Raw genomic sequence first — 17,561 nt, 5'->3', positions numbered from 1 at the left:
CTGGGAGGCTCTCTTTTCCATTATCCCTTATATACATTTTGAGCAATATCCTTAGATTCATAGGACTTTACAGCTGGTAGAAAACTCAGGGTGCTAGTCTACACATCCGATTTTTGTAGGTGAATTGAAACTCGGAGTGAAATTCTTATAGGAGACATTAAGATCGTCTTTGTTCAGCATAACCGCATGAAATATGTAGAGAGTTAACTGGAAGTTGACAGCCTAACAAATGAATGGAAATGTGAACAGTATTTTGTGACATGCTTTGATAATCCATAACATATGTTTATTTTTTTCAAATTTAGGTCACATTAAGAAAGTGGGAGCGATTTGAAACAAACAAAGAGACAGTGGTCAGATACCTTTTTCAAACAGGTTCCAGCCATGAGCGCTTTTTGAGTTTTAGCAGTTTGGAAAGTTTATCTTCAGAATTGGAACAGACGAAGGTATATCAATATGACTATGCAATCCCATGGTACTCATTATTCAGAAGAAAAGCTCTGTTTCTATTCCTTATTACTATTAATTATTATAATTATTCATGTAATCGGTACTTATTGTTGACCTTCCACTCTTCAACACACTGGTCAAGTTGCTTTGGGGAATGAAAACATAAGATTTAAACATCAAGAACTAAGAGAAAGTTTTCACTGAAATGGGAAATGGGTCGTTCCCTCACAGGTGGATACATTTAGAAAAAATCTCTCTGAAGGCAATAATATTTGTAACTGACACTTGAAGGGCAAGTAAGACATAGAAAAGCAAAGCGTGGGACTGCAAATAAGCATTCTTCTAATGGGAAATGGCAGAAATATAACAGTGTATGGAAATTTGGTTTTAAAGCAGAAAGGCACAAGTACAATTGTAATGGAAAGTTGACCACATCACAAAGACACGTGAAGGTCTAAAGCATTACTTGCTAGGCAACATGGAGCCCTTAAAGGTTTTTAAGAAAGACAGCCACGTGATCAGAGCCGTACTTTAGGGAGATGCATTTTTAAGCGTTTTTAAGAAAATTGGAAGGGTGTAAGACTGGTGTCATGAGATCCAATTAGAAAGTTATTGCGTGTGCGTATTAACATGGACATGAGTTAGGGTAATGGAGATGGCAGTGGTAACGGATGCAAGAGACAGAGAGTAAAGGAAAAGGTGAGGATCCCCAAGGTTCTGAGCCTAACAGACGCAATGAGAGTGAGACGGGAACTTGAAGGAGTAGCTGTCAGTTGAGGAAGATGACTGACACAGTTTAGGACAGACTGAGGTTGAGGCTCCAGTGGGACATCCAACAGAGAATATTTAGTGGGTGTGCTTCATGAGATCAAGCCTATAAGCTCAAATACCTTAGATGCTCAGAGTAGACCAATAAATTGTAGGAAGCATTTAGAGAGTTGTACGGGCTCTTTCGGTCTTTTTGCACATGTTTTGGGTTAATGGAATGACTGAGTTAGTAAAGAAATGTGTTAGCCAATGTATAAGAAAGAAGACTGATGTTCATTGGTTAATAACAAGTAATCCCCCGTGCTTCTTTTCTCTTACCAGAAAGGGCTTCTGTGTCTCTCATACTGCCAATTTTGTATTATTTCTTGTATCATTAACTCACTGAGGAGTTTAAAGTCTTATAAAGCCACAGATTTTTTCAATTCTGTATTATTTTCATCAGCCATTTAAAGAGAACATCGCTTTTAATTTTAATTTTTAATTTTAATTATTTTATATATTAAAACTATATCCAGTATCTTTTATAAATACAAACAGATTTTGGGGGTTAATTATCATGGAGGTGTTTTGCCCAGATTCCATCCAGCACTTCTGATACCCTGTGGCTCTAATCCCTTTGAATTTGTGTATCAGCGGTAGATGAAACAAGTATAACCTTTTTAGTGTTATTATTAAAATTTTCCTTAGCCAGTAACGGTTTGGGATTGATTTAATAATGTGAGTTAACATTTATTGAATGTATGCACATGCTTGTCTAATCACTTGATGTTTATCATCTTTAATCTACAAAACAGTCCTGAGAAATAGGTATCATTTTGAGTCCTGTTGGATAAATGAGGAAATACAAGGAACAAAGGTGTTAATGATTTTGTCCAAGATCTCAGGATTACTAACTGGTAAGGTTGGGAATCAAACCTCAGAGGTCTGAGTCCAGAGAATAAACCTTTAGCCACTAGATTTTTCATTGAAAAACCGAGCTACTTTACTGTCGATATGTGCTGTTACACAAACACGTCATCTAGAATAATTGTCCTCCACTTCTTTGCTCACTTGACATTGTTAATACAGCCTTCATTCCAGTCGTGGCCCTTGAGTGGTTGTGCTAAAGAACTTGAGTGCTTTCTGTCCACCAGCATGTGGTAGGGAGTTCACAGCAATACCATATTTATTCTTCACAGCAAGGCTTTACTGATGAGGAAATGAAAATTCAGAGTTCTGTGACTCAAGATCGCATGGCTAGTGAAGGATAGAGCGTAGTTTCAACTCCAGACCTCACTGACTCCAGAGTCTGTCCTTTCCTGCTGTATCCTACTGCCACTCATATGTTTTCTTCTTAGGACTTAGAGATAAAGCCTTATAACATTATTCTATTTTGGCTTAATTTGGTTTCAGTCAACATCGTTCTGTCCTTTGGATTCCTCCTCTGCATTGTTCTTTCCCAATGCGTAGCTCCTACAGAAGGCTCTCAGATGGGAGCATGTAAGCATTTGCAAACATAATTCCACTTTCTCCATGATTTTTCCTGGGCTCTGGGAATCACCAGGAGGGGGAGGGATACTATTTTACAGTTCTGATTCTGTTCATGGGATTCTGAGAGATTATGATGGAATTCCCAGTCTTCACAACTGAATCTACCATGACTGTAAGTTCATGTATAGCCACAGTAGATGCTTATAACCACAGAATTTAATGTGACATTAGCGAATACCAATTTTTAGGATATTATAAGTCTCTCTGCCATAAAAAGGAAGTTGTACTTACCCATTTTTATTGTCTCAAATTGCTGGATATCTCTCTGAAGGAATGCTGATATTTCTATGAGGACTTGAAGCCTTTCAAGCATGAAGATACAATAGTATTATGTAGTAACTATCTTACGTGGCATTATGTAATAATTCTAGGAGGATCTCCGTGGGAAGAGGTGGCTATCAGAAGTCTTACCTTTGAACATTATTTACATCAGATTTCTTCATTACCTATTTTGGAGGAGGGGAGTTTATGATCAAAACGAAAACCTCCTGTGAGCTTCTCTTACATGAGAAGAAATGAGACATTAGTTTTTTCACACGAGATTTTTTTCACACAAGATTATCTCTGGGATTAGCTTTGCTATTCAGTTTTCAATACATGTACCTGACAGAATTCAGGTAACAGCTCAAATTTACCAGTGCCTCAACCATATTAAATTAATTTTTGAATCGAAGCGGTTTGCTGTTAATGAAAATCAGTGTGTGAATTTTTAAACCATGTGCCACGCACTTCAAAATGAAATTGCTAATAAAATGCTAACAGTAACTTGACAAGAAAACCATTACTATCTGAATTGTATATGAAAGCCTGAAAAATAATTCACTAAAGTCAAACAACTAGTAATTAGCAAATCCAGAGTTCTACTCCAGGTTTGACTGGCTCAGAACTTACCTTCTTTTGATCGCATAGTGTATGGGTATGTAGTCAATAAGATTTAACAGCATTAAGATCAGATTATCTCTCTTTTCAGGGAATTAGTTAACAAAATGTTTCTTTATGGGAAAGTATCAGTGATACACCATATTGACTCAAACAGTCTTTAGTTAAATAAATAAGTATTTATATTAATTGGCCTAGAACTCTCTTATCTCTAAGACTGAAAAAATCAGTCACTATTGATCATTGCCTGAACGGAGCCCATAATACACTAACATATTTGTGGGTAAGTTAGTTATTATAATGCAGCTTAAGTTCTAAGCAATAAACCCAAACCAGGAAACAATGGAAAACATTCTTGTGAGAATTGTTGGATAATTATGAAGGTAGATATCTGACTGTGTACATAAAATGAAAATAATTTAGTGAAGTGTCTATTCTGGCCATGATGAAAATAAGTCGGGTCTTATTGCTAAGAATATTATATTCTAATAGTCATACATGTATGAATCCATCTATCCATCCATCTATTCTGGTAGAGATTCTGCAAGAATGTGCAGTTTATTTGAGGGTAGAATTTAATAGCAGATGCCTTCCTAACAATTATATTATCTTTTACTAGGAGTTTTCTAAACGAACAGAAGGTATTGCAGTGCAGGCTGAGAATCTTGTGAAGGAAGCTTCCGAGATACCACTTGGGCCCAAGAATAAGCAGCTGCTTCAACAGCAGGCCAAGACAATCAAAGAGCAAGTCAAAAAATTAGAAGACACACTTGAAGAAGAGTATGTGCTTGACAAGTCCTAAACTTTCTTCTCTGAGATAAAGTTTCATACAGCCTTTCCTGTATATTGTATTCAAAACATTCTTTTAAAATCTCAAAGTGTCTGTGTATTTCAGCATGTTTTGAGGAAGCAACTCACAGTTCAAAAGGAAGTGTCACCAAGACAGAAAACCATCATCTATATAGTAGAGCAGAAAAAGTATGAGGGATGTGGTTTTGGCATTGCAAACTGATCTTGTTCATGAGAAAGCCATATCTATTAAATTCTGTGGCCTTCGTACAATCTCAAAAAAAGAACCAGTATTTCAGATAATTTTTTTACTGCATTATTCTGCTGTCACCAGTGAGGAAGAAGAAGAGACACTTTTGTTGTGTAAATGCTAGGCTTAACTATAGATAACACAGACCAAGTGTCTCCATCTCCAAGAAGTTTCCAGAGCTTGTTTACAATGCCTCAATATTTGAATTGTCACTGATTGATATACTATTTCCAAAACTCAACTTCAAAAATCTATTTTACTTTTAAACATTTAATATTGCCTATGGTATGCTATTATGTACAAAATAAACACACAAAAAATCTGGAGGGGGAAAAATGTGTGAAGATACGGCCAACGTTCCTCAAAATAATATGGCTGCATATTTTTATTCAAAGTTCTTTACTGGCAGATCACCAACACCTATTATTCTTAAGATAGAGGACATAATTTCTAAGGTGAATTTTAATATGTGAAACTTGTTTTGAATACTAGTAACACCTTGAAATTAACATTGTACATCTGCCTAAACTTTAAAATTTGTTAAATAGTCTAAAGGAAATTAGGACTTTAAACTTTGAGAACTTTATTTTAAATATTATCCACCAAGTTATGGAAAAAATGAAACTTAGAGTTTGTTAGAAAAGAAGCTACTTTTATTAGAAATGCCCATTTGAATCTGTCTCATATGACAACTTACAACATAACTTAGTTTGCATTACCTGTACTGATGAGAGCATTAGGCACATCCAGGGTATACATTTGAGACTGCAATATTATTTAATTTGACATTCAATGATGCCATTGCATTCTTCTTGATGTCTTCAAGTGCCTTTTGGTAAACAGGGAAATTCTTTCAGTTTTTTTTTTTTTTAACCCAAGGACTTATCCATTTAATGATATACTGTTAGTTTCTTAGTCTTTTTTCTAAACTAAAAGCCATAATCACATGATTATATACGCATAGCTAATACAAACTGAATATCTATAGTTGAAATTTTGTTCACTAGATTTATAAGAAATAAAGCCCAAATTTTCTAAAAGCAGTTAGGGTGCTCATGTACAAGAATGTATAAGAGTCTTTTGGAATCAAGACTGTACAAACATCTAAGAATAGCTACAAATCATTATAGATTATAAATTGCAGGTTTAACTCTAATGATAAAACAGTTCCTGCAAGGGGCGCCTGGGTGGCGCAGTCGGTTAAGCGTCCGACTTCAGCCAGGTCACGATCTCGCGGTCCGTGAGTTCGAGCCCCGCATCAGGCTCTGGGCTGATGGCTCGGAGCCTGGAGCCTGTTTCTGATTCTGTGTCTCCCTCTCTCTCTGCCCCTCCCCCGTTCATGCTCTGTCTCTCTCTGTCCCAAAAATAAATTTAAAAAATGTTGAAAAAAAAAAATTAAAAAAAAAAAAAAAAAAAAAAAAAAAAAAAAAAAAAAAACAGTTCCTGCAAGGCAGCATGGGATTCAGATTAAAAGCTCTATCTTGATTCATAAAGATGCATTTTATAAAGATCTTTGAGTGTAGAGCATCCCTGCAGATCTCTGCTCTAAGAGCAAAAGGAGCTTGTCCACAAAATCAAGACTGCTAAAAGGCTCTGTGCAGTGGAATCTAGGTGGGCGGCTTATTGAAAGTCCTGGCAGCTACTGGTCATGTGTAGAGTTTACCTAGATTATACCTGGATTCAAACCCCTTTGGACCCAGCAATATTTTGTTCGAAGCACAGTTCCTTTCATAACATAGTGTAGATACTACCTCGTTAAATGCTCATTCTCAGAGGAGATAGATAGGAAGGCATGAGGACTCAGTACTCGGATCGAATGTGCATTTTTTTCCTGTTCCAATAGTTTCAATTTGGACATGGTCACAAGTGTCTTCACTCTCTTTTCATCTGGTAATTTAAAGGAAACTGTATTGTTGTTTTCTATTAAAATACTGCATTTTCTTTACTTAATTTGGTTAATTTTAGTATTAAAACCATGGAAATGGTGAAAAACAAGTGGGATCATTTTGGCAATAATTTTGAGACCCTGTCCGTCTGGATAACTGAGAAAGAAAAAGAACTCAATGCCTTGGAAACTTCATCATCTGCCATGGACATGCAAATCAACCAGATTAAGGTGACCTGATCACACGTTACATTTATAATCCATGTCTAGCTTTTAAGAACTCCTTTCTTACATTTCATCCAATGCTAGTTGGCCCCACGACAAATCTCTCATTGCTGTGTGACTCTATTAAAATTCAATTCACGCAAAATGATGAGCTAAGAGGTCTTGATTGATACTGGGCAACACTTTATAGTTGGAATTATGTATTACTATTTTCTGACTTATGCATTCAAAGTCAGCATTGTGTGCAATATCATTAAAATGTTTTTATGGTTACATTATTCTTTTCCTTGATTTTGAATTAACCCCACTGGAGTGTTCTGTTGATTCACTTATACAACATGAAATGTATTCATCATTTACAACTGTACTTTGTAAGTATTGTTCCAAATGTCTAGCTCAAGTATTAGTGGCAATTACCCTCCCAAACCACAAGGAGGAGAAATGACTTTCTGTAGGTGAAACAATCAGACTCTACTGCTCTAATGCCTTCATGTATGAAGGCCTTTGGGCACAAACTGAGATGCCCTGATACTTTAGCTCTCCCAGCTCTAAAATAACCATGTGCATAGACTGTCATTATTCACTTCATTCAAATAGTTTAAGAAGAAAAGGACTGAAAGACGTGAATTCTCTGTCTTTTATACATTTTTTACACGACACACTTACAAAATGCAGCCACTTCTTTTTCTATCTAATCTCATGTTTTTGGAAGGGGAAAACCCACTGCCATTTCATTCAATTAAAAATAGTAATATAAATACCAAGGTATTTCACAGTGTGGCTCAGAACAGGTGATTCCCGTGTGCTCTGCAGAAGGGTGCGATGGTGCTTAGCTAAGCTTACATTACCGTGCAGATTATCCTGGTTTATCACACATCTTTTGCACTCAAGGCTATGTGGAATCTGGTGTACGGAATCTGTTAATGTCTTGTGTGGTATACTAGGGAAAACAGATGCCAATCCACTAAGAAGTATTCATGAAATATGTTTAATCTCTAACGCTGTTTTTAAAAGTTATCATTTAACCCTTTCACTACATCCTAAGAAAACAAAGAATAGCACATTTAAATAGTTTTATCAAAAATTTTCTTTCAAAAATTTTTGACATACCCTTTTTAATTTGTTTATTCTTGCCATAATTCATTTTATTGTTATTTCAACCTTAATTCATTTCCAGGACTTCTGAACTATATCAATGATCAAATGTCATCACCTCTTTACTTTTTGGGAAATAAAATGATTACACATTTTATTTCTAAATATATAAACATCCAATTGTAGATTTCCATGTCGTTAGATGAAAAAGACATTTTAATATTCCAATATGGTATTTTGGAAACTGTCTAAAATGTATCAAATGAATATGAATAATAGAAAAAAGTTTTTGCTAGAAATAAGCAAAGATGGTGTGGAATACATTAGTACTGTGGATTTAGGCTAATAGGTTCACTTTCTGTTTCCAAACCAAAGATGATATAGGAAATATTAGAAATAAGGTAACACTTGTCATAGCATTTCACTTGAAAACAACCTTAGGGTTAAACTTTATGAAGTATTTGCATTGTCACAAGGATATTTATCTAGAAGCCCACTTTTATGTTTCATTACATGCTACTCTAAATTGACTGATTTTCCTATTCTTAGTTGATAATTTACAAAAGATACACTGGGTCCATCTTCCATCTACCCTTTTTGGATTAGAATCCAACAGTATGATTCCATAGTTTGCATTTATGAATTTGTTGGTGACACGTATTACTCTAAAATCTAAGAACTTCGGTCTTAATGAAGATTGCTTCACTGAGACGCCCAAAACCCTTTTTGGCACCTAGGGGACGTAAATACATATTTGTTGAATTTATGAGTAATTTTTCTACAACATATCACCTTGAAAAACAGCAAAACGAAGAAAGGTTGTGTTCATGTTCAAATAACAAATCTCTATTAGAGATTCCGCTGTAGTTATGCATATGAAAAATAAAAATAAATAAGTGATGAGCACCTGGCACTAATCTGATGTAAATTATTCCTGATTGTCTCATCTAGGCAAGTTATTTCTGACTGTTGTCTCATGTAGACATAAGTCACACAGTTGTTTTTTTTTTTCCTAGGGTAGTTGTATTCTCCATTTAACTTACTTGAAACTGAGACTTGTCTGAAGTTTTGGCTTTATTTGATTGGAAGATTTGGCTCTTTTTCTCAGAGGAATCATGTTCATTGTCTTACGCATAAATAAGCCTCTATGTATATGATAGACATATCTCCTTCCCGCACCCACATCCTTAGTGGCCATCGGTGCTTTTCACGTGTTAGCGAATACATAAAGGATCGTCCCGCTCCAAATGGGAATTATAGTCTAGGTGCTTCACTGTAGAGGCCACAGCTAATGGGTAAAGCAGTGGTTCAGAGTGGAGCCCGCATCAGTAGGAGCAGCAGCGCCTGGGTATTTGTAAGAAATGCAAAGTCTAGGCCTCACCTTAGACCTGCTGAGTCTGAGTCCCTGTGGATGGGGGCCAGGTGATCCTAATGTATTCCAGATTTGGAAACCACTGGCATAAAGACTAGATGATAAATTTGAAAAGGCTGGCTTTAGGTAAGAGTGGAATCAGAAAAGCTTTTGCCTTGGGAAAATATGAAATACTCAACCAAGTTAGAGGGAAATTGAGTGAATGTCAATACTAGCATTTCTATGAGTTATTGGAACACAATGCTCCCCAGATCCACTGGTTACAAGGCATAACTCACAGGATAAGCGGGAATTCTCTGTACCTTTAGAGAGACTTCTAGTTTTTGGTAAGACATGAACTACAAAAATTAAAAAAAAGTGAAATACAGGGACATCTCTCTGCTCACCTCACTGCAACAGGAGTAGGTATTTCCCTTTGTTCTCTATGCAGTGAGCACGACCACCATCAGTTTGTATTTTTCAGACACTCTACACATCTCTCCTCCCCAAATAAGGTCAGGAAACATGATGTTTGTTCATAGTTGCTCTCTAATAGCCCAAGTATGTTGAAATGTCAGCTAAGAAAATCTCTCCTAATTTTCTCTCTGTGCAGATAATCTGTTATTTCAGGAAGACAAGCTTGCTCAGCCTACATTGTCATTTTCCTTGTTTTAAACATTAGGTCATAATTCAGGAAATAGAAAGCAAGATCGGCTGCATTACAGAGCTAGAAGAAGCAGCTCAGTCTTTCGCTCAGTTTGTCACCACTGGAGAATCTGCTCGCATCAAAGCCAAGTTGACACAATTAAGAAGGTACTGGGAAGAACTCCGAGAGCATGCGCAGTGTTTGGAAGGAACAATCCTGGGACATTTATCTCAGCAGCAAAAGTTTGAAGAGAATCTTAGAAAGGTAAGTAAGAATGGGTCTGTGCGTGCCAAAGTTACTATTGCCTATTGCATTTATAATGAAATGCAATACATAGTCCCGAAAGAGTAGACTAAGGGAAGATACAATTTGCCAATCATTTACCAAGTTGTCAATGATGACCAACTTTTTAAATATTCACGGGGTTCCTTTGTTGAGGTAATATAAAAATATCATTATACATTGTGTTCAGATTAGGCATTAAGGCTTATCTATTCCTTTCAAACAGTGGGACACATCAATTTTAGATTTTTTAAAAAAAATATATATAGTATCATATTGAAAGTTATCCAAAAAGATAGGCATGCTGCTTCCTCAATAACTTTTTCTTCTTTGACATGCATTTTCCCCACCATTATTTTTATATTTCACTAATGTTTTAGATCCAGAAGTCTGTCTCTGAATTTGAAGATAAACTTGCTGATCCAATTAAAATATGTTCTTCAGCCACAGAAACATACAAAATTCTCCAAGAACATATGGTAAGAGGAATCTGATAATTCCTGCTTGAAACATAGTAAATATTTTTATGGCAGTTAAAATTGAAAGGATTTTTATGTTACTTGAGGAACGATACAGATCAAACATACTTCACGTAACACAGGAAATATAAGTACGCAAGTAAATCTTTATTAAAAAATTCATATGAAAGGAGTATTCATTTACAATGTATTTCTTTCTCATAATTAAGACATGTAACTTTTTGGAATATAGCTTTAGTAAATTCTGTTACTTCTTGCAGGCATTATAAAAAATGAAATGTGCATAAAAAACTGCACGTGCATAGAAGATTTTAGATTCTAACTCACTACACCCAGATGTGCAAAGAATATGTTCTCACTAATCTTTCACTGATGACTAGTGTTTTTGGTCTGGTGCCTGAACTAGTAACTACTGTGAGGTGTTCTGCAAAGTAACAGACAGATGCCTTTGGTAAAATTTAGGGGAAGGAGCAGAGGGGGAGAATCAGGCATGAAAAAAAGCTAAAAAGAAATATGTTACTTAATATATATATACACACATGTTGTCCCTATATACGTGCATGGATGACACACGTTGTCCCTATATACGTGCATGGATGCACACATATAATGTGCCTAGGGCAGGAGCTACAGTGATAGAAAGCAAACAGTTGACAAAGGAATACCTGCAAAGGGGAGTAGAATTTATATCATTTGAATACTTAAAATAAGAATGCATTTTTTTAGGGCACCTGGGTGGCTCAGTTGGTTAAGCAGCCGACTCTTGGTTTCAGCTCAGGTCATGATCTCACGGTTTTCGAGTTCAAGCCCCCCGTCAGACTCTGTGCTGACAGCATGGAGCCTGCCTAGAATTGTCTCTCTCCCTCTCTGTCTCTGCCCCTCCGCCGTTCACACTCTGTCTTTCTCCGTCTCTCAATAAATAAATAAACATTAAAAAAAATAGTTAACTAAGTCAATAACTGAATACCAGAGACGATAATATTCTATTTTTTCTAACATTTAGATTTCTTCAAGCAGATTATTTTTTTTCTCTGTCATCATTTATGATCTGTACAATGAGGATATTGAAAGAACACAACTCTAAAGATTCTTATGAAGATTAAATGCGTTTATATGAAATGTACATAACACTGAGGCACCGTTATTATCACTCCTGTTAGCAAACATGTCAGCTATATCACTCCCCATATATTTTTGATAGAGATGATTGCATGTTACATATAGTTCTTACAAATTAAACAGAGCGTGTTTTAAAACATGTATTTGGCATAAAATGAATAATAATTTTCACAAATTATCTGCATCGTTAAGGGAAAGTTGAAATTATTCAGATATACAGCAATAAATTCTTATTTGGGGAAAAACCTTTCCATTTTCATTTTTGACTTCTATATGCATGAAGTAACTCTCTCACTGACGATGTCTTGCTGAAGATCATGGCCAGAGTCATTTTTATTCCATTGCTGGTTATCATGACTTAGGGAAAATTTGGGGTGGTGACGGGTCTCAAAGAAAGATGTAAGCCTCATTTCTTGATGTTGTGCTTCCTTTGCTGTCCTTTTGCCTCATGTCAGGACCTCTGCCAGGCCCTGGAGGCGCTGAACAGTGCAGTGACCACAGTCTCAGCCAGCGCCCAGAAGGTGGCTAACAGAGGCACCTCCTCCGTTCAAGAGGCCGCGGCCCTGCAGCAGAGGTACGAGGAGACACGGAGTCGGGCCAAGGAGAGGCAGGCTGTGCTGGAGAACCTGCTGGCCCACTGGCAGAGGTGAGCCACTTTCCTTCCCGAGTTGGCAGCATGGATTTCAACTGCCACTCGTAGGTAGGAAATTCCGGACCAGCTGTTGGGAAACAGTCATCCCAGTGGTAAAACACATCAACTCATGTGTCTAATATGGGAACATCTTGGTCTTTGTTAGATGATGAAGATCCCTGAGAGTGGAGAGGATATATATGTACCTTCGTATTACACAGATAGAAACGTGTGTACAAATACCTATATGAACGTGAAGGGAATGGGCTTTTTATTCTTCTTTTGCCTTCATATCTAGGAATAATGTAACTGACATTGTATTATTTGTAATGGTTAGTGTTGGACCCTGCAACTTTGGAAACGTTGAGTTTTCCGGCATGATAATCTTGGATTAATTCGTTTCTCACCTCTGCTTTCTTTAGGCTAGAGAAAGAATTGTCAACCTTTTTAACCTGGTTAGAGCGGTGTGAGGCAATAGCCAGTTCTCCAGAAATGGACATTTCTGCAGACAGAGTCAAAGTAGAGAGTGAACTTCAATCAATACAGGCAAGTTTATGTTCACATTTTCTCCTTCCTTGACTTTGAGGGTTTCCCACACTCTTGGTCCTGCTGCCTTTCTGTTTTATTGTACACTGACATTGTTCATTAATCGCCCAAAGGGTCGCTCCTCAGAAGGAGAAAGTCAGTCCCAGTGACTGTTTCCTGCCCTGAGGTTAGAGAGCAATCATCAGTCCACAATGAAAAACAAGTTCTTATTTTTTTAAAAATACACCATAAGGTGTTCTAAGAAGGGAAGTCACAGCTCTTTTTCTTAAAAATGACACAAAGCTATCTGGCCATATAAAACTATTCCTACACATCTCTACACAGAACGTAAGTGCTATGTGGGTTAGGGGACCAGGAGGGGGCTGAAGGCTCCGAGATCCTTGCATCCGGGCACAGTATCTGCCAAACTGCCTCACACTGTGCTCTGAACCTTCCTTGTACATCCACACAGTCTGGCTGTGTGTGTTTTGTCCTGCTCAGCCTAGGTCCCAGTTCTGCTTTATGATCTTTCCTGCCATCCACAGGCTATGTACTCCTTCCTCCGAAACCTGTAGCACGTTTCCTCGTATCACACACATTGGCCTCATTCAGGAGGGGAGAAAGCATGGTGACAGGCATCTGCTATGTGCCACGCTACATTATAATCCCACTCAACGCCATGTTACGAGTGTTTATCTTCCATCTCGTATTAGATGGGAACCACAATTTTTATGCACCCCTCACAGCACCTCAGAGATTCGTCGCCTGATTAAAAATAAGTCATTCTGTGGCATGAAAACAAAATGAAGAGCCTTAAAGTTTCCCAGTTTGGGAAATATAGTCTCTAAAGGAAGAGGGAGACCATGTTCCTGGTACCCAGAATCCCATCTCTATTATTGTTAGAAATGCATTGTTTCTCTTTAGCAATAGCTTTTCTTTGATTCGCTTGACCTGCTCCGTTTCTTCATCTTGAAAGCAATTCTGCAGAAAGAAAGTTGCCTAACTCAATAGAACTCAGACTTCAGAAAACGAATTCAGGTCTTAGTAGCATTTTAAATGTTTCATTAAAGGTTAAGCAAATTCATTCTCAATCGGGTAATAAAAACTCTCTTTAGGCCTGGTCCCAATGACTTCTGTTTTGCAAAGCCTTTGGACAACAACCACCTGTGTCACATGGTCCTTCTTAGTTGATCATGCTGGGATGAGATCTACAATGTTTTCTGTTTCTTTCAGGCACTGCAAAACGAACTTGTATCCCAGGCCTCAGTCTATAGCAACCTTTTGCAATTGAAGGAATCACTATTTTCAGTGGCCTCCAAAGATGATGTGAAAATGATGAAACTACATTTGGAACAGTTGGATGAGAGATGGAGAGATTTGCCACAGATAATTAGCAAAAGGTTGGGTTTTCTAAAAAAAAAAAATAAATTATATCATTCTTTTTTTTAAAATGGTTAGCATATAAGGTAAGAAAACAGAGTTTTGTTTGCTTTTACTTAACCAAACTATTCAGATAAGTATAGATGGGGGAAAAATTACTTTTTCATTTAAAAAATAAAAGTGCTCCAGCAAAGGAAATAATCAACAAAACTAAAAGACAACCTACTGAATGGGAGAAGATATTTGTAAATGACATACCCAATAAAGGGTTAGTATACAAAATATATAAAGAACTTACAAACAAAATATATCAATATGTAAAGAACTTAATAAGAACTGATACAACTCAACATCCAAAAAATAATCCAATTAAAAATGGGCAGATGACATGAACAGACGTTTCTCCAAAGACGTGGAGGTGGCCAACAGATACATGAAAAGATGCTAAACATCACTTATCATCAGAGAAATGCAAATCAAAACCACAATGAGACTATCACATGACATCTGTCAGAATGACTAAAATCCAAAACACAAGTGTTGACGAGGATGTGGAGAAAAAGAAACCCTCATGCACTGTTGTGGAAATGCAAACTGGTGCAGTCACTGTGGAAAACAGCATGGAGGTTCCTCGAAAAAATTAAAAATAGAATTACCATGTGATCTAGTAATTCCACTATTGAGTGTTTACCCAAAGAATACAAAAACACATTTGAAAAGATATATGCATCCCTATGTTTACAGCAGCATTATTTACAACAGCCAAATTATGGAAGCAGCCCAAGTGTCCACTGATAGATGAATAGACAAAGAAGACGTGGTATGTATACAATGGAACATTACTCAGCCACGAAAAAGAATGAAATCTTACCATTTGCAACAACATGGATGGATCTAGACAGTATATGCTAAGCAAAATAAGTCAGTCAGAGAAAGACAAATACCATATGACTTCACTTATATGTGGCATTTAAGAAACAAAACAAATGAGCAAAGAAAAAAAAAAAGAGACAAAGTTAAACAGATTCTTAATTATAGAGAACAAACTGATAGTTACCAGAGGGGAGGTGCGTGGGGGAATGGGTGAAATAGGTGAAGGGGATTAAGAACACTTATTGTGATGAGCACTGGATAATGTATAGAGTTGTTGACTCACTATATTGTACACCTGAAACTAATATAACCCTGTATGTTAACTATAGTGGAATTAAAATTTTAGTTTATTTATTTATTTATTTATTTAAATGTTTTATTATTTATTTTTGAGAGAGAGTGTGAGAGTGCTAATGAGGGAGGGGCAGAGAGAGAGGGAGACAAACGATCCAAAGGGATTAGCACAGAGCCCGATGTGGGGCTCAAACTCACAAACCTTTAGATTGTGACTGAGCCCAAATTAAGAGTCAGATGCTTAAGGGACTGAGCCACCAAGGTGCCCCTGGAATTAAAATTTTTAAAAAAGAAAGAAAAGAACCTCAAAGTGCTCAAAAGTTAGCATTTCTGATGAGTCTCAGTCCAAAATTTCAGTCTTACATTTAGGGCAAATGGTCAAACTGGTTGAAATATATCGAAACAGAAAGGGTTGCTCATGTTTGTATTGTTTTTGCCCAAGCTGTTTGTGTACAGGAAAAAAATGGTAATTAGAATTTTGCCTCACATGGTATTCCTCCACTGAGGCAGTCGCAGTGTGGTGCAGGGCTGCATCAGATGAGGTCAGAGAAGTTGACTATGTGGGTCCCTCATAGACCACAATTTTGGTTTTGGAGTTCACCTTCCTAGGTGCTATAGGAAATTGCCTCCATGTTTAAGCTTGGCAGATAATGTTCTGATTACATTAAAACCATTCCTGGCTGTTACCTACAGAGTGAAATGTAGGGTCTTGATTTGTCATTGTATGTATGACCACATCACTTTTGCCCTTGTTTAAACTTACTGCAAAAATGTGTCATTGTCTTTTTCTGTTCATCTGCGGGACGTTTTAACTTTTAACACCTTTCTCTACATAGGATTAATTTTCTTCAGTCTGTGGTCTCTGAACACCAGCAATTTGATGAACTGCTGCTTTCCTTTTCTGTCTGGATTAAGCTATTTCTCAGTGAATTACAAACTACTTCGGAGATAAGCATAACAGACCATCAGGCAGCATTTGCTAGGCACAAGGTAAAGTGCATTCTTTTAAGATCAAAGAATTTATTCATTAAAGAGAGTCCTTGAATTATAAAGAAAAGCAATATTTTTTTTAAATATCCAACCATTTGACAGCAAGTTAACCTTGCATTCATATGCAAATGTTTTAATAATTGAGCATATGGGTCCAGGCAATGTGTTATGCAGATCAATTAAGCAGATAAAACCACTTCAGATAAAATAGGCAATCACATTAAGACACTGTTACTTCAAAAAATGATTTCTAGGGTAAAGGGACAAGAATGTTCCTTTTTAAACTTCTTGGTTTGTTTTGTTCCAATGTTGAAAACAAATGTTGCAGGATTTTTTACCTTAAGACCCAGGGTTCCTTGTCTCGCTGCTTTGAAGAATGAAGAGGTGGACACAGAATAAAATGAGCAGCAGGCACAAGCTTATTAGAGTTTAAGATCAGAAAGCAAGAATAGTATGAAAGCTCTCTTTGCAGAGAAGGGGCATTCAAAAGTGAATGGCCGAGACTAGGGGCACCTGAGTGGCTCAGTTGGTTGAACGTCCGACTTCTTTCCCTATCATACTAATAGTGAATTCCAATGCTTTAATGATACAGTTTTTCTGAATTACTCTTTAGGTTGAAAGTTATTTAAAAGTCACGATTTATTTTCCTTATTTATAAATTATGTGTAATATCTATCCTGGCATAAAAAAATATTTAAAAAATCAGATATTGATCAAGTATTGGGGTAGTTGGAGATAAGCTACATAATAAACTTATAACAATATTTAATGATAAAACATTTAATATTTATTGAGTGCTCACTTTGTGCCAGCTTTGCTAATTGGATTTCCCCAGAGGAATAGTACTTGGTCATATCGTTATGACCTCAAGTAGTTTTATCACTTAGAGCAAGATGCCCACTGAAGTTGGGCTCCTACCCTAGAAAGAAACAGGGAGATGGGGGCACTATCTTCCTTCATGGTTATATTTCAAAAGTGTTACCAAACTGAAAAGAGTTCATTTGCCATCATGCAACAGAAAACCAAATACCATAGCACTGGGCTTTTGCAGAGGGAAAGATTTATTGCCAAGCACAGAGATAAGAGGCTGGCTCAGATTTGTCTCCCCAGAGGGTTGGGG

At 36.8% G+C, this 17,561-nt stretch overlaps 1 protein-coding gene across 21 annotated transcripts in view; it reads left to right on the top strand.

Moving 5' to 3' along the window:
* Window positions 1-17,561, top strand: part of SYNE1 (spectrin repeat containing nuclear envelope protein 1) — a 490,159-nt gene that overhangs the window by 189,700 nt on the left and 282,898 nt on the right. For all 21 annotated transcript variants that reach the window (XM_058735689.1, XM_058735694.1, XM_058735678.1 and 18 more), the window contains 9 exons: window positions 306-446; window positions 4,247-4,407; window positions 6,632-6,782; window positions 9,905-10,132; window positions 10,531-10,629; window positions 12,204-12,394; window positions 12,802-12,925; window positions 14,138-14,304; window positions 16,288-16,441. In XM_058735689.1, coding sequence (XP_058591672.1) covers window positions 306-446; window positions 4,247-4,407; window positions 6,632-6,782; window positions 9,905-10,132; window positions 10,531-10,629; window positions 12,204-12,394; window positions 12,802-12,925; window positions 14,138-14,304; window positions 16,288-16,441 — 1,416 coding nt within the window. The remainder of the gene's footprint in view (window positions 1-305; window positions 447-4,246; window positions 4,408-6,631; window positions 6,783-9,904; window positions 10,133-10,530; window positions 10,630-12,203; window positions 12,395-12,801; window positions 12,926-14,137; window positions 14,305-16,287; window positions 16,442-17,561) is intronic.

This window comes from Neofelis nebulosa, chromosome 6 (genome assembly GCF_028018385.1).
Source record: "Neofelis nebulosa isolate mNeoNeb1 chromosome 6, mNeoNeb1.pri, whole genome shotgun sequence".
NCBI lineage: Eukaryota > Metazoa > Chordata > Mammalia > Carnivora > Felidae > Neofelis > Neofelis nebulosa.
Note: the sequence above shows the minus strand (reverse complement) of the source record. Positions and strands in the feature narration are given on the sequence as shown.